Source organism: Littorina saxatilis, linkage group LG12, assembly GCF_037325665.1.
Source record: "Littorina saxatilis isolate snail1 linkage group LG12, US_GU_Lsax_2.0, whole genome shotgun sequence".
NCBI lineage: Eukaryota > Metazoa > Mollusca > Gastropoda > Littorinimorpha > Littorinidae > Littorina > Littorina saxatilis.
This window is the reverse complement of record NC_090256.1, coordinates 26,225,302-26,244,991: the sequence shown is the minus strand read 5'-3', so window position 1 is coordinate 26,244,991 and position 19,690 is coordinate 26,225,302. Positions and strand designations below refer to the sequence as shown.

Genomic DNA, 19,690 nt, shown 5'->3' with positions numbered 1-19,690 from the left:
TAGATCTATGCAAGTGGCGAACCATTTGTCCTGGTTGGCTGGGCAGGGGGCTTCTCCGTCCTCGTTGCGTGTGAGACGATCGGCTATATCGTCAACACTGAGACAGATCGGGCACAAGATCAATTTAGATGGTGTTATAGCGAGCGTCATCAGGGGTGCCTCCCTTGAGTCAGCTCATTGTAAAGCGCAGCTCCCGGCTTGGGATCTGTTTTTAGTTTTGAGGTTTCTAGCCTCTGATGTTTTTGAGCCTTTTCAGTCGGCTAGTTTAGCTAATGTGACTAAAAAGACTTTGCTGTTGGTTTTGCTTGCTTCGGCAAGGCGCGGCAGTGAGGTTCATGCGCTGTCGGGCCTTGCTAAGGATATTTCTTTAGAGAGAGATGGATCTTATTCGCTTAAATTCATTCCTGGGTTTTTAGCTAAGAACCAAAAGCCGGGTCAATCGTCGCCGGTTATTCGCATTCCCCCCTTGAGTAATGTTCTTGCTCCTGGAGACCCTGATATATGTAACTGTCCGGTTAGGGCACTCAGCAGCTACTTGGCTAGGACTTTGTCTATTCGCTCGGAAACGCAAAAGTTACTGTTTATTTCCCTCAACACAGTCCGAGGTAAAGACATAGCAAAAGTAACCTTGGCGAAGTGGGTCTCCACGACGATACGTCATGCTTACGCCTGGTGGCAAAAGCAGTCGGGGGATACCAGGGCAGTGTTGCCCTTGACAGCGGCGAGAGCCCATGAGGCTAGAGCCTGGGCCTCTTCTTTGGCTGTGCTGCGTTCGGGTCGCCTCGCAGAGGTCCTCGAAGCAGCTTACTGGCGCTCGGAGGATATTTTCATAAATTTTTATCTCCGGGATGTGGCTGGACTGCGCCAGGATGGCTCTTCTGCTTTGCCTTCATTGGTAGCAGCAGGGCAAGTTCTTCATCGTTAATGGGGTAAGTACCCTCCTCCTATAGTAGCAATCTGCTATATGTGAGTTGGGTAAGATATGTAATTTAATTAAAAATTTTAGTAATAAATTTTCATTTGATTAATACTTACCCAACTCACATCGTTTATTCCCTCCCTCCTCCCCGCTGTGGGTGTGGTTGGGTCTAAAAAAGTAGTGAGTTGGGCTGAGTTTCGGAATGATGCAAATGGCGGCAAACGGAAGTCAGACAGGAAGTTGGTCTGGCATTATGGGATAGGTCACTCTTTTTTAGAGTTGCTTCCCTTGTTACCAAGGGGACGTATACAGCGTTGCTAAGCACTGAACTAGGGTTAATTGCTATATGTGAGTTGGGTAAGTATATTAATCAAATGAAAATTTACTACTAAAATTTTTAATTTTTTTTGCAGTTTTCTACATGTTTTCATGAGATGTTCACAAGAGTTGTTTCTGACACCAGAACATGTAGGACTACCATGTTTAATCATGAAGGCAGGTGTTAGGGAGGGGAGTTGCAAATGTTAAGGGGACCGTGGAGTAGCTTTCATGTGTCTGAAATAATGAAAAACCTTTTGGGCATGAATCAGTGAGATTGTTTAATTTTTCAGTTAATTGAGAAAGCAGAGGCCAGAGAGAAAGAGAGACTGAAGGAGGAAGCCAGAAAGGTATGCACAAGTTGTTATATAAACTTTCCCAAGATGCTTGTAAAGTACCCTGGAAAATACAAAATGCCAAAAGTTGTGAAATTGGTTGATGAAAATCTTTTGATTGCAAAAGACTGTTTCTTCAAATCTTTGTATGTCTTGTTAAGTTGAAATCAGGCAAATCTGTTTATTTCATGGAGAAAATTTCAGTGTATTTTTTGTTTTTGCTTTTTAAATGATATGAAAGAATGGTTTCCAAATAAACGCGCAAAAGACTTTTTTTTCTGTGAAAGGTTTGATATCATAATCTTCAAATGCAGAAAACCACAAGCAGTTTTCTCTATCTTGTGGTGTGAAGTGAAGAACTCAAAGTACCAATGTTTTGTTGCAGCTGAAGAAGCTAGAGAATAACTTCAAGGCTGCACTCAGCAAGCACGGGGTGGAACTGGAAACAACATTTGAAGAGGTAAGGGATTTTGATAACTGTTTCACAGGTCTCTTCTTGTGTCAATGTCATACCAATAACAGTTAAGCTGTCACATTTCTTGAACCATTTCTGACTGGCATTGTTTGAGGAATACTGCTCTATTTGACTGTACTACAGCAGTGCATTTTACACTAGGCTGGTCTCAAATAGGTCTGTTGACCGAACCAAAGTAAACCAGTCATATGTGGTTGCCCGTAAGGGTGTGTTTTTTTGACACAGGGAATTCATAGTAGATTAGAGTCACTCAATATCCATTCAAGGCTTGATTCAGACCACTCAGCATAGCAGAATGAAATTTGGATATGCTTGAAATTTGATAAGGTCATTAGTAAAGTATGGCAGAAACAATCATTTTTATTATTTAAAAAAAAAAACATGTAGTGAGCTGAAGACAGTTCATGAAGCGAGTGTTGTTCCTTTAAACATATGTTATCCATTAAACAGCACTCAGGCTTCCACCGACAGCACACACACCCACACACAGTTACTTATTTAGTGTAGGTGCTGCCGCTTTGCTTGCTGCGCGTAAAGTAATCAGCCTTGCAATGCAGTCCCGCATACCAAGCCTATTTCCCGCCTTGACCAGTGCATATATCACATCGCCCACACTCATTGTTCTCGCGTCCCCCTTTCTTTTCTCTCGCTCCCCCTATCTCTCTCTCTGATACCCCCCTCCCCCGACCCAACCCCCCTCAAGGCCTCTTCACTATCTAAACTCAGGTTACCTTTCCAGATATGCTCCACGAAAACAGAATGACATATACTACAACAGATTCACTTAGAACCACACAAGCTATTCTTATATGAGGTGCGGCCATGTATTTACATCCCAACAGGAATGACTTCATACAGGCGCTGTCAAGATGAAAATGACACTGTTACTGTTGTGTGTTTCAGGCCAAAGCCAAGCTGGAAAAGGACTCGTCGTGGGATGCCATCACTCTGGAGTCTGAACGTATGCGTCTCTTCAAAGAGTACATCACCACCATGGAGGAGTCGTGCATGCACCATCACTCACGCCACAAGAAATCCAGGAAGCGCAAGAGCCGCCGCTCTCGTTCTAGGTCTCCATCGGTGAGAACGAGTTGTTAATATCACACCGAACAAGCGCTTCTATTCAGCTAATGGGATAATGTTTTGCTAGAAGATGCAAGCAACAGGGGACACACAGGCTCCAGGTAAAAGCAACTGAGTTGTCAATACTTGCTGCACCATGTTGTGTGTCTCAAACAAAGGACAACACTGCAATGCGCCTGTGGCTGTTATCACTCACACCACATTGCAAAAGGATCACAACTTCAGCAGAAGCGCTCATTAAATTACATATCTTACCCAACTCACATATAGCAATTAACCCTAGTTCAGTGCTGGATACGCTGTACGCGTCCCCTTGGTAACCAAGGGAGACCACTCTAAAAAAGAGAGTGCTCTATCCCATAATGCCAGACTAACTACTAGCCTGACTTCCGTATGCGTGCGCATACGCCGCCATCTTATCATTCCAAAACTCAGCGTCAGACGGGCTGGTCGCATTTTTGTACGCTCTGGCTGTTGTTCAGCCGATGTTGCTTGGTCTGTGGGACCGGGTTTCTTCTCCTTGGTATTCTTTCGTCGTCTTACCTTGCTACTGTATTGAGGTGAGATCGTTCTTTGTTTTGTACTTGTTGTAAAGGCGTTGTTTGGCCATTTTTGACTTGTGAAATTTTCCGGAAAATTTTTCTGAAATTTTTTTGACAAAGTCTTACCTGCTATGGCTGATAACGTTAAGAAGAGGCAGAGTTCTAAGCAGGTGGCTGCTGAGTCCTCCCCTCCAAAAAAAACGCCTAGAAAATCTAAACAAACCGTCGCGGCGGTGTTAGAACCTGACTCAGCCAAATGTATTGATGTTTTGCTAGACATGCCTTCTGCCGCCATTTTGCCGGCGGCCATTTTGCCGGTGAAGCCTTTGGATAAGGTCGCTAATGTTGCTAAACCGGCTAAAGCGGTTTCTGCTCCTGCTGTTTCTGGTCTGGCGGCCGCGGACGTGGCTTCTCTTTTGCTTGCACTTAGTTCGCAGGTTTCTTCACTGGCGGAAGAAATTTCGTCTACGCGGGCTGAACTTCGTTCACTCCCTCCCGGGGTGACAGGACCGTCATCTTTGGCTAAGATTGTGGCGGGCCCTTCCGCTACGGTGACTAGAGCTGATGTTCACGCTGTTCAGGATGGGGATGAGATTATCCCACTTTCGTTGGGTGTTCTGTCTCCTGGTGGTTCGCTGTCACAAGGTATGTTTGCTACACGAGTACCTGGGTTCTCCGGGGAAAGTGTAGCGCGTCTACAGTCAAAAGTAGCCACGGGCATCGCGCTCACGGGTGAAAGTTCTGATACCCCGCCTGGCCATCGCCGCGCTGTCGGCCGGTCAGGGGGGGGTAGGGACACTGTAGAGCGTACGGAAGGTTCGATGCTTTCTGCCGCGCCATTGGGCGTTGGTCAGTCTGTGCGACTTCCGCTTCCTCCTTCGGGGGAAGAAGACAGTGGAGATGGCTCTCTGTGTGACTATGGCAGTCAAGCGGGGGGTCAACTTCCGGACTGTACGGACGTACAGGACGACTGTCTGGACGATGGCACTTCCGTTCTGGGAGATGATGCCGGGTTCCGTTTGCCGTCTAGGCTGGGAAGTGCGGTGGCGCTTGCAGCTGAAACGGCTTCAAAGTACTTTGAAGAGGGTGTGGTGGAGAGCAAGTCTCAGCTTGCTCCACCTCCTTCGGCTTGGGGGGATTTTCGTGTTGATAAGAATACGAAGGGTTCTTTCAAGTTCATCGAATCTCCTTCTCTGGCATTTGAGATGTCGAAGGTGTTGGTGAAGGGTTGGTCTAAGGGGCTGCCTCCTGTTCCGTTGTTGGCACAACACAGTGAGGCTCCCGAGGCGGCTGTACCGTGGTTAGCGAAGGTTGGTCAACAAGTTCCTTGTTCGGCTAATCTGCGCAACTTCAAGCTGGTAGTCAACCCAGTCAGACTGATTGATTCCTACTCTTTGTTCAAGTCGATACTCCCGGTGACACCGGAACTTGCGGCTTTAAGGGAGGATGGCTATACGAAGGATAGGCCTGTCCCTTGTACGGAGGCATCGTTGATGTCTTTAGAGGAGACAGGAAGGTCTCTGCTGGAGCTGGCGTCTGTGTCAGAGTCACTCCAGAGATCGTTGTCGAGATCGATTGCGACGTCGCTCGACCCCTTTGAGTTCCGGTATGACGCTTCCTCGGAAGATGTGACGACTTTGCTGGCTACTTTGGCCAGGGTGTCACAGGAACAAATGACTTTGTCGGCTAGATTGTACACGTTTGCCGTGCATTCTCGCAGGTCGGCATTTTTGACGGGGTCAAGAATTAGGGACAAGGTGACGATCGAAGCTCTGAAGGTTTCTCCCGTCATGGACGGTTCCCTTCTGGGTCGCGCATCTTTGGATGCTTTGCAAAAGGAAACGCACGAGGCAAGGGATCTGGCTATAGCCAAGATTGCTCACCAAGGTTTTCAGAAGCCTCAGGGCAAGTCTCAGGGTCAAGGCAAGGCTCAGTCTTCGTCCGCAGCGGCGGGCAAGACACAGGGTCAGAGCTCTGCTTCTTGGGGTAGGGGGCGTGGTGCCTCTTCCCAGAAGAGGGGTTCTTTTGGCGGGACTAGGGGGTCGGGGCGCAAGCCCCACCCCCAATGATGCCCTCCCGAACTTTCGGTCCCGTTAGCCCCCACCGTTGTGGTGGCGGGTGGCCCCTCCAGGGCCCTCACTACCTGGTCACGCTTGGTGGCCAGCCAGTGGGTATTAGGGGTGGTCAGTTCGGGGTTCCGGCTACTCTGGGCAGAGAAGAAGGCACCTCTGTCCAGGATACCTCCGCCTTTCAGATTTCCAAACGATCCCGAGGCCAAGTTGGCCGTGCAGGGGGAGGTAGTTGCTCTCCTGCAAAAAGAAGCGATCGAGGAGGTTCGCGATCAGGGATCGTTGGGATTTTACGGCAGGCTCTTTGTGGTGCCCAAGGCTTCGGGCGCGTGGAGGCCAGTTCTAGACCTTTCATGTCTGAACAGGTTCCTGAGAGTAGTAAAATTCACGATGGAAACGCCTGCGTCGGTGAGAGAGGCTCTGCGTCCAGGGGATTGGGCCACTTCCATCGATCTCACGGACGCCTACTTTCACGTGCTGATGCACACAGCGGACAGAAAGTGGCTGCGGTTTCGGTGGGGGGAGAGGATTTTCCAGTTTCGGGCTCTCCCGTTCGGTCTGTCCCTCTCTCCATGGATTTTCACGATGGTCGTTCGTCAGCTCTGTGCTCTAGTGAGGCAGGAGGGGGTGCGCCTCAGGGCGTACCTCGACGACTGGCTGATTTTACACCAGAATCAGGTCCTCTGCAGCACACACATGCACAGGGTGCTCAGCCTGGCGAGTCAACTCGGGTTCTCAGTCAATGTGGGGAAGTCCGAGTTGGAGCCTTCACAGGGGTTCACCTATCTGGGCATAGAGTTCGACACGATGGAGTGGTCAGTTCGTCCTGCTCAAAAGCGGGTGGACAAACTTCAGGCGTTGATCCGTGCGCTACACGGAAAGAATGTGGCCTTAGCTCGGGAATTGTATTCTATCCTGGGTCAGATGGAATCCATGGCCTCGCTGGTTCCGTTGGGAAGAGTGCACAAAAGACCGTTTCAGGCGGCAGTGCAGGCTCGATGGGATCAGGCAACTCAAGCTTGGAGTTGCCAGGTCGAGTTGGGAGATTGGTTCAGAAGCACCACAGGTGTCTGGCTTCTTCCTTGGGTGTCCCAGGGTGTTCCCATCACTCCCCCGGCTCCGGAGAACGATCTGTTCACGGATGCGTCTCAGACAGGGTGGGGAGCTCATTTGGCGGATCAGACGGCTGCGGGCGTGTGGGACGTCAGTCAAGGGTCCTTGCACATTAACGTCCTGGAACTGGAGGCCGTGGCCTTGGGCCTGAGGGTGTTTCTTCCTTCTCTGGCGAGCAGTCATGTCAGAGTACATACAGACAATACGACTGTTGCGGCTTATATAAACCGCCAAGGGGGGACGCGCTCACAGGTTCTGTCAGACAGAGCATGTCGCTTGCTGATGTGGTGCAGTACGCAACACATTCGGTTGTCAGCAACTTACCTGAGGGGCAAGCTCAACGTGTTGGCGGATGCCCTGAGCAGGGGGGACAAGATACTCCACTCAGAGTGGACTCTCTCGCATCAGGCCTTGGAGCGCCTTTGGGCTCAGGTGGACAAGCCGTGCATCGACTTGTTTGCAACAAGGTTCTCGGCAAGGCTCCTGCTCTTTGTGTCTCCGTTTCCGGACCCCCAAGCCTGGGCGGTGGACGCACTCGAGATGGACTGGTAGAATCTGGTGGCTTACGCCTTCCCTCCTTTCTGCATTCTGGGCAGGGTAATAAGGAAAGCGGATCTCGAAAGGCCAGCGCTCGTGCTGGTGGCTCCTCTCTGGCCCAGCCAGCACTGGTATCCAGATCTGGTGCGTCTGGCGGTTCGTCCGCCCATCCCGCTCGCTCTAAGGAAGGGCGAACTTTTGCAGCCTCGGTCAGGCATTCATCACATAAACCCGCAAATGCTGCAACTTCACGGGTGGGTGCTATCAGAGACTCTCTGCTTAGGGCAGGGGCCTCTGTGTCTACTTTGAAGCTGGTTCAAAACGCGCACAGAGAGTCGACCAACTCTGTTTACGCTTCGCACTGGTCGTCGTGGTCGAAGTGGTGTCTTGAGAATAATGTGAACCCCCTGGCGCCTAGGTCGATGCAGGTAGCGAATCACTTATCGTGGCTAGCTGATCAGGGGGGTTCTCCCTCTTCGTTGAGGGTTAGGAGGTCTGCAATTGCCTCTACACTCAGGCAACTTGGACATAAAGTTAACTTGTTGGGGGTTATCTCCGGCGTTATTAAGGGCGCTTCCCTTAAGCTGGCTCGTGACAAAACACACCTCCGGCGTGGGATTTTTTGACTCACATGCGAAGCAAAAGTGAGTCTATGTACTCACCCGAGTCGTCCGTCCGTCCGTCCGTCCGTCCGTCCGGCCGTCCGGAAAACTTTAACGTTGGATATTTCTTGGACACTATTCAGTCTATCAGTACCAAATTTGGCAAGATGGTGTATGATGACAAGGCCCCAAAAAACATACATAGCATCTTGACCTTGCTTCAAGGTCAAGGTCGCAGGGGCCATAAATGTTGTCTAAAAAACAGCTATTTTTCACATTTTTCCCATTTTCTCTGAAGTTTTTGAGATTGAATACCTCACCTATATATGATATATAGGGCAAAGTAAGCCCCATCTTTTGATACCAGTTTGGTTTACCTTGCTTCAAGGTCAAGGTCACAGGAGCTCTTCAAAGTTGGATTGTATACATATTTTGAAGTGACCTTGACCCTGAACTATGGAAGATAACTGTTTCAAACTTAAAAATTATGTGGGGCACATGTTATGCTTTCATCATGAGACACATTTGGTCACATATGATCAAGGTCAAGGTCACTTTGACCCTTATGAAATGTGACCAAAATAAGGTAGTGAACCACTAAAAGTGACCATATCTCATGGTAGAAAGAGCCAATAAGCACCATTGTACTTCCTATGTCTTGAATTAACAGCTTTGTGTTGCATGACCTTGGATGACCTTGACCTTGGGTCAAGGTCACATGTATTTTGGTAGGAAAAATGTGTAAAGCAGTTCTTAGTGTATGATGTCATTGCTAGGTTTAGGTCAAGCATGTGAGTCGTATGGGCTTTGCCCTTCTTGTTTTGGTGTTACGTTTTCTTGCGTCAGAGGAGTTTGAGCCTATCCATTTGGCCAGTCTGGCGAATGTAACGCATAAAACTCTTTTCTTGGTCTTACTCGCTACGGCTAGACGTGGTAGCGAGGTTCACGCGTTGTCGGGAATGGCAAATGATATCTCCCGGGAAAAAGACGGTTCATTTTCTCTTAAGTTCAGGCCTAATTTCTTGGCCAAGAACCAAAAACCAGGCCAACCATCCCCGCTTATCCGTATTCCCCCTTTGAGCACAATTCTGGCTCCGGGAGATGAGGATGTTTTTAACTGCCCTGTACGAGCACTCAGCAGCTACCTGTCCCGGACTCAGCCGATTCGCTCTATGTCTCAGAAACTGCTCTTTATATCACTCAATACGGCTCGGGGGAAGGACATCTCGAAAGTTACGTTAACCAAATGGGTGTCTTCTACCATTCGGAACACTTATATCTGGTGGCAAAGACAGTTAGGTGATACCAGAATGGTGTTGCCTCTTACGGCTGCCAGAACTCACGAGGCCAGGGCATGGTCTTCGTCGTTGGCAGTGCTGAGATCAGGTCGTCTTTCAGAAGTTCTGGAGTCGGCATACTGGAGATCGGAAGACGTTTTTATAAACTTCTATCTCCGGGAGGTGGCTGGCATACGTCAAGATGGCAGCTCTGCTTTGCCCTCGTTGGTGGCTGCAGGGCAGGTCCTTGTGGATTGATCTGGTGAGTACCCTCCTCCTATGATAGCAATCTGCTATATGTGAGTTGGGTAAGATATGTAATTTAATTAAAAATTTTAGTAATAAATTTTCATTTGATTAATATACTTACCCAACTCACATCGTTTATTCCCTCCCGCCTCCCCGCTGTGGTGGTATGGGGGTCTAAAAAAGAAGTGAGTTGGGCTTCGTTTTGGAATGATAAGATGGCGGCGTATGCGCACGCATACGGAAGTCAGACTAGTGGTTAGTCTGGCATTATGGGATAGGGCACTCTCTTTTTTAGAGTGGTCTCCCTTGTTACCAAGGGGACGCGTACAGCGTAACCAGCACTGAACTAGGGTTAATTGCTATATGTGAGTTGGGTAAGTGAGTTGGGTAAGTATATTAATCAAATGAAAATTTATTACTAAAATTTCTAATTATAGTGTTCTTGTTGATAGTTTCTTCAGAGCTTCAGTGACACAGTTATTCTGAAATGTTTTTAATTTTTTAATGTTGATGTAAATAGTGGTGTGATATAAACTTTTCTTTTTATTTATGGGTTGGTTTTTTTTGTTGCAGAGTGAATCTGAAGAGGACAGTTCTCGGCACAAATCCAAGAAAAAGAAGAAAACACGGTCCGAGTCAAGGTCTAGTGATTCAGGTATGATTTCACAAGGGAGGCAAAGGTGAATGCTGTGAAGATCAAGTGTGTGTGTGTGTGTGTATGTGTGCATGCCTGTGTGTGTGTGTGTGTATGTTGGTTATACTTGCCAGTGCTGAAAGTCCAACAAATGGTGTACTCGCCTTTGGCTAGTGATTCTGAAAATTTGCTAGCCAGAGAGCAAACTTTACTAGCCAAACCAACAATTTGTTTCAGCAACTTTACTCGCATTTGGCGAGTAGATGAATATTTCTACTCGCCAGTTACATGTTTCTACTCGCCATGGCAAGTAAAATATTTGCCACTTTCAGGCCTGCTTGCAATTGTAAAATAATTGTCAAAGTCAGTATAAATGAGTATTGATCTCTGATTCTGTCCTATTTTCAGATGATGAGGCCGACCAAAGTTCAAGGAAACACAAAAAAAAGTCAAAGAAGAAGAAGAGAACGTCAAGATCGGTAAGTGAATAATTTTTTACTCCCTGTTTAAAGTGATTCCATTTCAGCACATGAGAAGCAGCTGATCATAATTTTGGCTGTTAAACTTCATGGTATGTATATGCATGCATTCTGATAATCAACGGTCCACGCGGCTATCGCTCAAGTCTCTCTGACAGGATGGCTAATTGCTACACGGAGTACAGGGAAAGAAGCGGAGCTAAAAGCCGAAATCTACAAAAACAAGAATACAGAGTTATCTCCCATATGTTTTTCCCTAATGTTTCTGATAAAAGACAAACGTGATTGTAGAATGGTCGACTTCGACAGTGATCTCTGTTCTGTTCTTCACAGTTATGATAAAGACATCGTTCTAAAGTCAAAACAAGTCAAAATTTTGAGACTGCTGTGGGAAGGAGACCATTGTTGCATCACTCCCAACTGGTTATGGAAAAAGTATCGTTCGCTCTGTAGCCATTTTGTTATGATCACGTGACAAAGTTGATTATCACGTGACACTTTTGCCATATTTAGAGTTTGCACAGTAAAAGAACATCCGCGAAAGATAGCTCGTTTGAAACTGTCTTACGTAACAATTCCTTTGTAATTTAAACATTACACACCATGAAAAATCATTATCGATGATCGCGAATCTGCTTATATCAATAACACATTACGAAAAGCTCTAAATATGTAAAAAAAAAAATTAAAAAAATCGATTTCCTCTCCAGAGAAGAAAAACAGGCATCATGTCAGGGATAAATGAGACCCGAAGGGAAGTAACTCATTTTACCTGAGTTCAGGATGATATGCATGATGCGTTAGTCTTGTTGAGAATGTGCTGGTGTGTATCACTACAAATTGTCTGTTGTGTTGATAGGCTTCTAGGTCTGATGTGTCTGATGCTGAACCAGAAAGGGAATATTCCAAGAGAAAAAGGCACACTCCAGAGCCTAAGAAGGAAAAGGTAAAAGACTCAGAAACTAGTTTACAGAAGACTCATGTTAGAACATAGTGATACTAACTTTTGAAAGGGACATAACATGTCACTCCTTGCAGTGCTGAAATCATTTGCTATTTGAGATTTTGGAATAGTTTTTTATTTGACTCGTTTGCTATTATATTGTTGTAGAGCACACGAAAGTTCTTCTTTGACTTAAAGCGCAAAAGCAAAAGAAGAAGAACTAGTGAGTGGTTTACAATTTGTAGATCGTAACATGTAGAAAAACTGTTGATGCCATGTTGAAAATGGTCTAACTTTTAAAGTCTTTTTGACAAACAGCCTTTTTAAGCACTCATGTAAAACATGTTCTGTCACTGCGATTGATACCGGCACGGTTGGCCTAGTGGTAAGGCGTACGCCCCGTGATCGGGAGGTCGTGGGTTCGAACCCCGGCCGGGTCATACCTAAGACTTTAAAATTGGCAATCTAGTGGCTGCTCCGCCTGGCGTCTGGCATTATGGGGTTAGTGCTAGGACTGGTTGGTCCGGTGTCAGAATAATGTGACTGGGTGAGACATGAAGCCTGTGCTGCGACTTCTGTCTTGTGTGTGGCGCACGTTATATGTCAAAGCAGCACCGCCCTGATATGGCCCTTCGTGGTCGGCTGGGCGTTAAGCAAACAAACAAACAAACAAACTGCGATTGATCGTATTCATTTACATACTTACCTTTTCTAACTAACACTGTTAATATTGAATTGTATACTGACACTCATTATTTACTTACTCAGCATTAATACTTCAGAGTTGTTTTTTAAAAATTCTTTTGTAATTGAAAATACTGCATGTTTGTCATAGTAAATATGAGCGTGTGAACAGATGAATAAATAAGTGAGTTTTCTTAATGGTCTGTAGTGTACTTATCTTTTATCTTCCTCTTTGTTTTCCATGTGCCAGTGTTTGTGTCTCTGTTATTTTCTATATGTAAACTTTTAAGACAACAGAGCTGCTGTACCTAACATTATCTGTTGTGGTTACAGTTTTGAGGTAGCTTGGCATTGCAAACTACAGTAAACTCACCAAGAGTTTCAGTTTCATAGATCGAGAAAGGGAGGTGAGACAACGAGTTGCGTTTGTGGTTTTGTTGATCTTTTAAACACAAATTTGCATGAATCTAATTTACACTGATTGATTAATAGATTTTTTTTCCCCATCAAATTCAGAATTCAGCATGAGCAATCATTTTGCTACAGTTTGGATATTCTGTTCCCAGCTCGTCAGATGATTTTTGTGGTATCCAGGAATTCAAATACCCCTGGTTGTTTGCAGAATGACTGGAACTCATCCGGCAGTGATATGAGCGAAGGGGAGCTTGAACAAAGACGACGCATATTACTGCAACAGTTAGCGGGAGCCGACGCTTGAAACACTGATTCTGTGGTCTTGTAGAGGCCAGTGTGGGTGCTTGATAGCTCATTTTCTGTTTCTTCAGCTGTGTCTTCAGCAACGTGGAGAAATGTGGTAGGCCTCTTATCGTCTGTGTGAGATGTGTCAAGATGTTGTTGTGCTTATTGGTGCACATTGGTGAAATGTGAAAAATGTTGTGGAGTATTATGTGGTGAGAAAATGGAGGAATTTCTAAAACCATCACTGCAGTAATACCAATTAATGAGTGTTTGCAAAAGAAGGAATTCAATGAGTTCCACAATGACTATTAAAAGACAGTTTTAGAGGAAAAAATGTCCTGGTTGAATGTACCCAGGTGGCTAGGAGAATGGATGTGTTCGTCAGACAGTGATCACAGAAAAGCCTCAAATTTGGCCACTTCCTGAATAAATGTTGAAAAAATTTGTGTTCTTTTGATTATCTTTTTGCGTAATTTGAGGTTTTAATTTGTACAGTAAGACCTCCAAACATCTGAGAAAATCGGGCCTTGAAAAGGAAGGATTCTTAAAGTGTTGGTATATTTATAGATGCTGTGAACAGAAAAGAACAGAAAATCTATAACATAAAAACAAGTCTTGAAAGGGGGAGGTCTTAAAAAGGCAGGTGGGGGTCGGGGTGGGGGAAGTCCACTGCACTCATTTTGAAACTGCCAAAGGACAGACATGCACATGTTATATCAATACAGTTTTCGAGAGTCAGATGACTGTGTGCCCATATGGTTAAGGTTTAAATTTGCTTGAATAGGGATAGGTGGAGAAGAATTGTAGGAAATGTGCAGCTATTTGTCATGTGTTCAGTCATATGTTTCATTGAATGTTATAACATTTGTGCGACAAACTTGTGTTTTGAATAAAACACATGAAGCATTAAAAGATTCAGGATTTGTTGTTCACATTTGTTTTCATACTTCTTTACAAACAAGGCACATTGAAATGTTACATGTTCAGAAAAAGCGAACAACTCCAATACAATGTCTATCTCAAACTACTCCAATACAATGTCTATCTCATTCTTTGTTTCTCTCAGTTCGTTTCTTCTGTGTGTGTGTGTGTGTGTGTGTGTGTGTGTGTGTGTGTGTGTGTGTGTGTGTGTGCGTGTGTGCGCGCAGGTAAAAATACAAGTTTTGGAATAAAACATGCACAATACAGAATAATGACAATCACTCTGTCTTCGTTAAAGTCATGCAACTATTGTGCCCCATGCACTGCAAACACTAAACACTGCTTATTGCAAACCTGCACAGGAGATTCTTTCTGTCTGAAAAAAATCACTACATCTGTCACTCAGGACCACAGTGGGTGAAAAAACACTCATGGCACCAAGAGTCAATCCAGATTTAAGAAGAAATAGCGTAATCTATGAGCTCGCCTGAGGCGCACCTTTCTTATTGCTGTGTTTCCGTGGAACAAGAAATGTACCAGGCATGGAGCCGTCGGCAAGAACTGTATCACAGACACTTTTGATAGTATGCGACGGGCGCAATGGCTTGTTGCTAAGACGACGGCCTCCAAAGCGGAAGGACGTGGGTTCGAATGCCTGGTGGGTTAAGGTGGAGATTTTTCCGATCTCCCAGGTCAACTTATGTGCAGACCTGCTAGTGCCTTATCCCCCTTCGTGTGAACACGCAAGCACAAGACCAAGTGCACACGGAAAAGATTCTGTAATCCATGTCCGAGTTCGTTTGGTTACAGAAACACGAAAATACCCAGCATGCTTCCTCCGAAAGCAGCGTATGGCTGCCTAAATGGCAGGGTAAAAACGGTCATTCACGTAAAAATCCACTAGTGCAAAAACGCAAGTGTACGTGGGAGTTTTAGCCCACGAACGCAGAAGAAGAAGAAGGTTAGCATGCCCCAAGGCTCTGCATGGTTATCAAAAGTGTTGTCAATACAGTTCTTATTGACAGCTCTGCACCAGGTAAACTTCTTGTTCCCTGCTAACATGGCCATAAGGAAGGTCAAACTTGTGAAAGAAAACCGTTAGCATATATACTGTACCAGACAGCACCTCATACTATTGCAGTATTTGTTAGAAAACATACAATTATTTTTACAAGCTGTGTGTTATATCAACTCTGCACAAATCTGGAAGAAAACAGAATGCAAGGACATACAAATTTAGAAAATATGATCATGATGGTATCAACAATTGATACATTTACAGCTTTGTAAAACAAGAAACATGTACAAATTGCAAACCTGTTCCAAATACATGTACAATGACGACTTAAAAATAACTTAAAAACAGTAAAGCACAGAAGAAACTCGTAACCTCATAATGTGAAACATAGTCAGCTAATTTTCAATGAATATGTATACTGCGACACTCAAACTTACTCTTTTCTCAGAACTACATGTAGACAAACAAAAAACAGTTGAGATTTCACCGGGAAAAGAATGATGAGTGAAGTCCAACCACAGGACAGCAACAAACCCAAACCAGGTTGGCTTAATACTATTTAAACTTCATGAGGTGAGCAATGAACTACATCCAGAAAGTCTGGCATGATGATAACTGATTATGTTCCTGCTGAATGAACTGTTAAGAAGAAGAGTATCAATTCGGTAGGTTTCATTTGTTTATGATGAATTTATGACCTTTCATGAAGTAGTTTTGTTTTTTGTTTACCTTTGCCAGTTTGCCAGTTTGTTTGTGGAACTTTGCAAAGCAGTGTCGTGTCGTCTGTTTAGGTCTGGGGAAACGCCAAAGAAAAGAGCCGAAGAATCCCCGAGCGTTTCTATTGGGTTTGCTTTTGATTATCCATGTATAACCTGCTTCCTGCAACTATGGTAACCGGGGATTTATTGCCTGGGGAACATGAGATTTATTTCCCAGGTGCTTGTGAATGAAAACTCGTGAAAATGATGACAATTGGGGTTGCCAACTTCTCACAAAGGCAGACAAGACATTTCATTTGAACTAAAAAAGATAACATGGCAACATGTCTATCGAAAATCCAAGAATTCTAATCCAGATCACAAATTCAAAGTCACTTATGATGTGAAGCTCATTTTTCGACAAAACAGACGACCACATACATCTGAGTATGCTAACAAGCAATATAAACACACCTGATATTCTCACAAGTGCCAAGACATCATAAGCTCAGATAATGCAGCATATTAAAATTACAAAATCTTTACAATCCACTTCATGAACAAACAGTCTTTACAAACAAGGCAATTATTGTAATTTATTCCCCCCTCTGCTTCTTTACCTCTGTAAACTTTTAGAGCTAGTTATTTTTCGATAATGACCCAGCAACCAAACAAATAACGAGCCAGCAACAGCCTGAATCCTCGATAGTGCAATGGGTTGAGAAGCTGTTCTGTTTCGGTACTACTTTTGCGACTGAAAAGTTCTGAACGCTCTATACGTACGAAGTATACATCTCTGGAGCAAACAATACAAACATACCGCATTTAAATTAACAACTACAGGCCTGAACACATGAATCTCCATATAAAATCCATGAGTTCGGTTGTTTTCTGAATCTAGATCTGCCGTGCACAAACGTTCATCACAAGCAAATTCCCAAGGCAAGTAACTCATACTTTGTCTAGCGACAAGAGTAGTTCCCCTTCTTTTCACTCAGTTTCTTCGACAACACTGACTGCAATCCGACGGTCAGTTTTCAACAATATTTCATTTTATAAACAGATCACACGCAACCAAATGCACACATCTCATCAATTTAAACAACATAAAGCGGTTTCATACACTATTTTCCCCAGAAAACTGAACTTCATACAGTAATTAACGTTGGAACACGGGTGCAAAAGTTCGTCTGCTAGTCCCATTTGACGAAAGAACATTATCCTAAGCGATACTAAAACATAAACAGAACACACAATATCTGCCTTTACCGCCACAGCAGAATAACAGCATATCTGTGTACTTGATTTTAGTCCAAAACAGGGAAACTGACAAGAAGTGTTAACAGAATGGAATGATTTGCACGGAACTATACAACCGCGCATTAATCGATCACCTGCGCAGGTTGACTGGTTGAGTGATTCGGATTCGATCGAACTTTCGCACAAAAACTCCTGTTTTCTTTGAATAACTGAAGAAAGGAGGAATAAAGAGGTTACACACCTCGTCTCAGTGATTAATAAAATTAATGGTCTCAGTTCGCGGTCATGAAAAAGCTTGCTGAAGCTCGCATTTTTCATGATCCGCCAACTTCGACCATTATTTTTAATAATCGCTGAGACTCGGCATGTAACCTCTACGTACTATGTATCATGAACAGAATGATTCAGGAGAGATCCTTTCTAGCCAGGCAGCTTAGCGATATGATGGGGACCGACTTGACAAAAGTGTCAAATTTGTGAGGCAATTCTGTAGACCCTACTTATTAATTTTTTGCTAGGCCCCATCAAATTTGGCCAATGCAGCCCAGTCATGTGACGTCACCAATTTTTCCATAGTATTAATAGAGGAAAATACTGCATTTTCATGTCTAAGCAAGATGTTTTAAAAATGTAAAGGTAATATGATCAATTAAATGAATAAAATCAGAAAAGGATACATTTCAAATAATTTTTTAATCAATAAACATTCATATTTTTGCGAGATATTTGTTTATGGTTTAACAAAACTCGAAAATAAGGCCCAAAAAATCATATCGCGACATTGTACGTAACTTGCTTCCATAGTATCAATGAACATGGCAATTAAACATTAATTTGTTTCAGGAATATTAGTGTTTATAACTGCTTATTCAGCCCCTTAAAGTTTTCAACATTCAGGAAAACGTCTTTAAAGCAATTCTGGCATGTACATCGGCAACCGCAGCTGGTACGAGTATGTGGATATCCATTGATCTATTTGTCACAGCTGCACTTGCACCATCTTGTGCATTGCCATCCAGCTTTCCTGCAACCACATGTGGTGTCACATCCTCTTGCACCCTTGCATGCACATTACAATTTTGACTGGTTGGCTGCAAGCTTCAGATGCTACTGGCAGTGTCATCCAAAAAGGGAGCCAAGCCTTGCTGTCCTTGTCCAGAGTCTAGCCCCATCCCTCTCAGCTGGCTGGTTTTGTCATACAGGACAACTGTGAAGCGTTCCAGCAATTTGAAGTGCATGGTGGCTGTTCAACTCCATGGCAACAAAAGGATTCTCTTCAATTAACCTAAAGGCCTCTGTTACTGCAGGATAACATTTCCATGCAGCCCATGTAGACAGTTTTCCTTTGCCAAAAAAGGCAGAGACCGTGTCGCAACCGGTGAAGCTTAGGAAAGTGGGGAGGGCTGTAGACTTTTCCTCTCCAAGGGCTAGAGCAATAGCATTGATGTGAAAGTACGTGAAATTCTTTCCTGTGCCGAAAGCAATCCAAATCTCTGCCGCTGGACACATTGCTTGAAGCTTGCAGAAATTTCCAATGATGATGACGATGACGTCAGTGTCCACAGTGCGAACTAAGCAAGCACAGGACCCAGTCTGCAGTGCATTTTGTAGATGCAGCAGTATCTTTGTGTCTGCTTCCTTATGATCATTGTCTGGCTTCAGTAAAGTAGACCCGATCCGATTTCCGATGTTCCAATGACCTCAAAATGCCGGGCATACATATGTTAAAGCGTAATTGGGCCATAGGTAGCGACGACTTTGTCTTTCCAAGTCTTGCAGAGTTCTTTTTGCGACTTTCATGGTAAGTTATTTCCTTGTTCGCTTCTTCAGGGGGGACTGTACGTCCGTGCTATTTGTCATTGCCGCAGCTTATTCCCCCATATACTCTGTCCGGTTGTTGTTGAATTTATACCATGCGTCCCAACAACTGTTGTCACTGGGGCTGTCCCAGGATTTAAAGGGTCAAGAGAACATTTGAGAGCGGCGATTGCGATTATAGGGCTACCTTCTACATGACTACTACATCGGCACCATCGTCCTTCTCAGTATAGGCATACTCAACAGCTTGGCAATCATGGTGGTCAGTATGCGCGGCACCATTCGTGACAGTCGGCCAAATTGCTGGAACGCTTCACAGTTGTCCTGTATGACAAAACCAGCCAGCTGGGCTCTGTTGATGAGGCCCGCAGAGAGCTGTTTTGCCACAGAGACAAGATGATGACGGAAGCCCTTCCTCCCACACAGGGAACATTATTACAGCATTCAAACCGTGCTGTCTACCAGGCAAGCATTTGGACCACTGCTGACCAGGCCCAGCAGCAAGCACCATCTCCAGAGAGATGGGGCTGGACTCTGGACAAGGACAGCAAGGCTTGGCTCCCTTTTTGGACGACACTGCCAATAGCATCTAAAGCTTGCAGCCAACTAGTCAAATGTGCATGCAAGGGTGCAAGAGGATGTGGCACCACATGTGGTTGCAGGAAAGCTGGATGGCAATGCACAAGATGGTGCAAGTGCAGCTGTGACAAATAGATCAATGGATATCCACATACTCGTTCCAGCTGCGGTTGCCGATGTACATGCCAGAATTGCTTTAAAGACGTTTTCCTAAATGTTGAAAACTTTAAGGGGCTGAATAAGCAGTTGTAAACACTAATATTTCTGAAACAAATTAATGTTTAATTGTCATGTTCATTGATACTATGGAAGCAAGTTACGTACAATGTCGCAATATGATTTTTTTTGCCTTATTTTCGAGTTTTGTCAAACCATAAACAAATATCTCGCAAAAATATGAATGTTTATTGATTAAAAAATTATTTAAAATGTATCCTT

General features: G+C 44.5%; 1 protein-coding gene across 4 annotated transcripts in view; it reads left to right on the top strand.

Moving 5' to 3' along the window:
* Positions 1 to 13,872, top strand: part of LOC138981624 (pre-mRNA-processing factor 40 homolog A-like) — a 41,407-nt gene extending 27,535 nt beyond the window's left edge. For 3 of the 4 annotated variants that reach the window (XM_070354605.1, XM_070354604.1, XM_070354606.1), the window contains exons 17-23: positions 1,531 to 1,587; positions 1,958 to 2,032; positions 2,951 to 3,127; positions 10,093 to 10,174; positions 10,562 to 10,632; positions 11,492 to 11,578; positions 12,882 to 13,872. In XM_070354605.1, coding sequence (XP_070210706.1) covers positions 1,531 to 1,587; positions 1,958 to 2,032; positions 2,951 to 3,127; positions 10,093 to 10,174; positions 10,562 to 10,632; positions 11,492 to 11,578; positions 12,882 to 12,977 — 645 coding nt within the window. In that variant the 3' untranslated portion in view covers positions 12,978 to 13,872. The other variant, XM_070354607.1, reaches the window with a different exon arrangement.
* Positions 13,873 to 19,690: the final 5,818 nt, after the last annotated feature.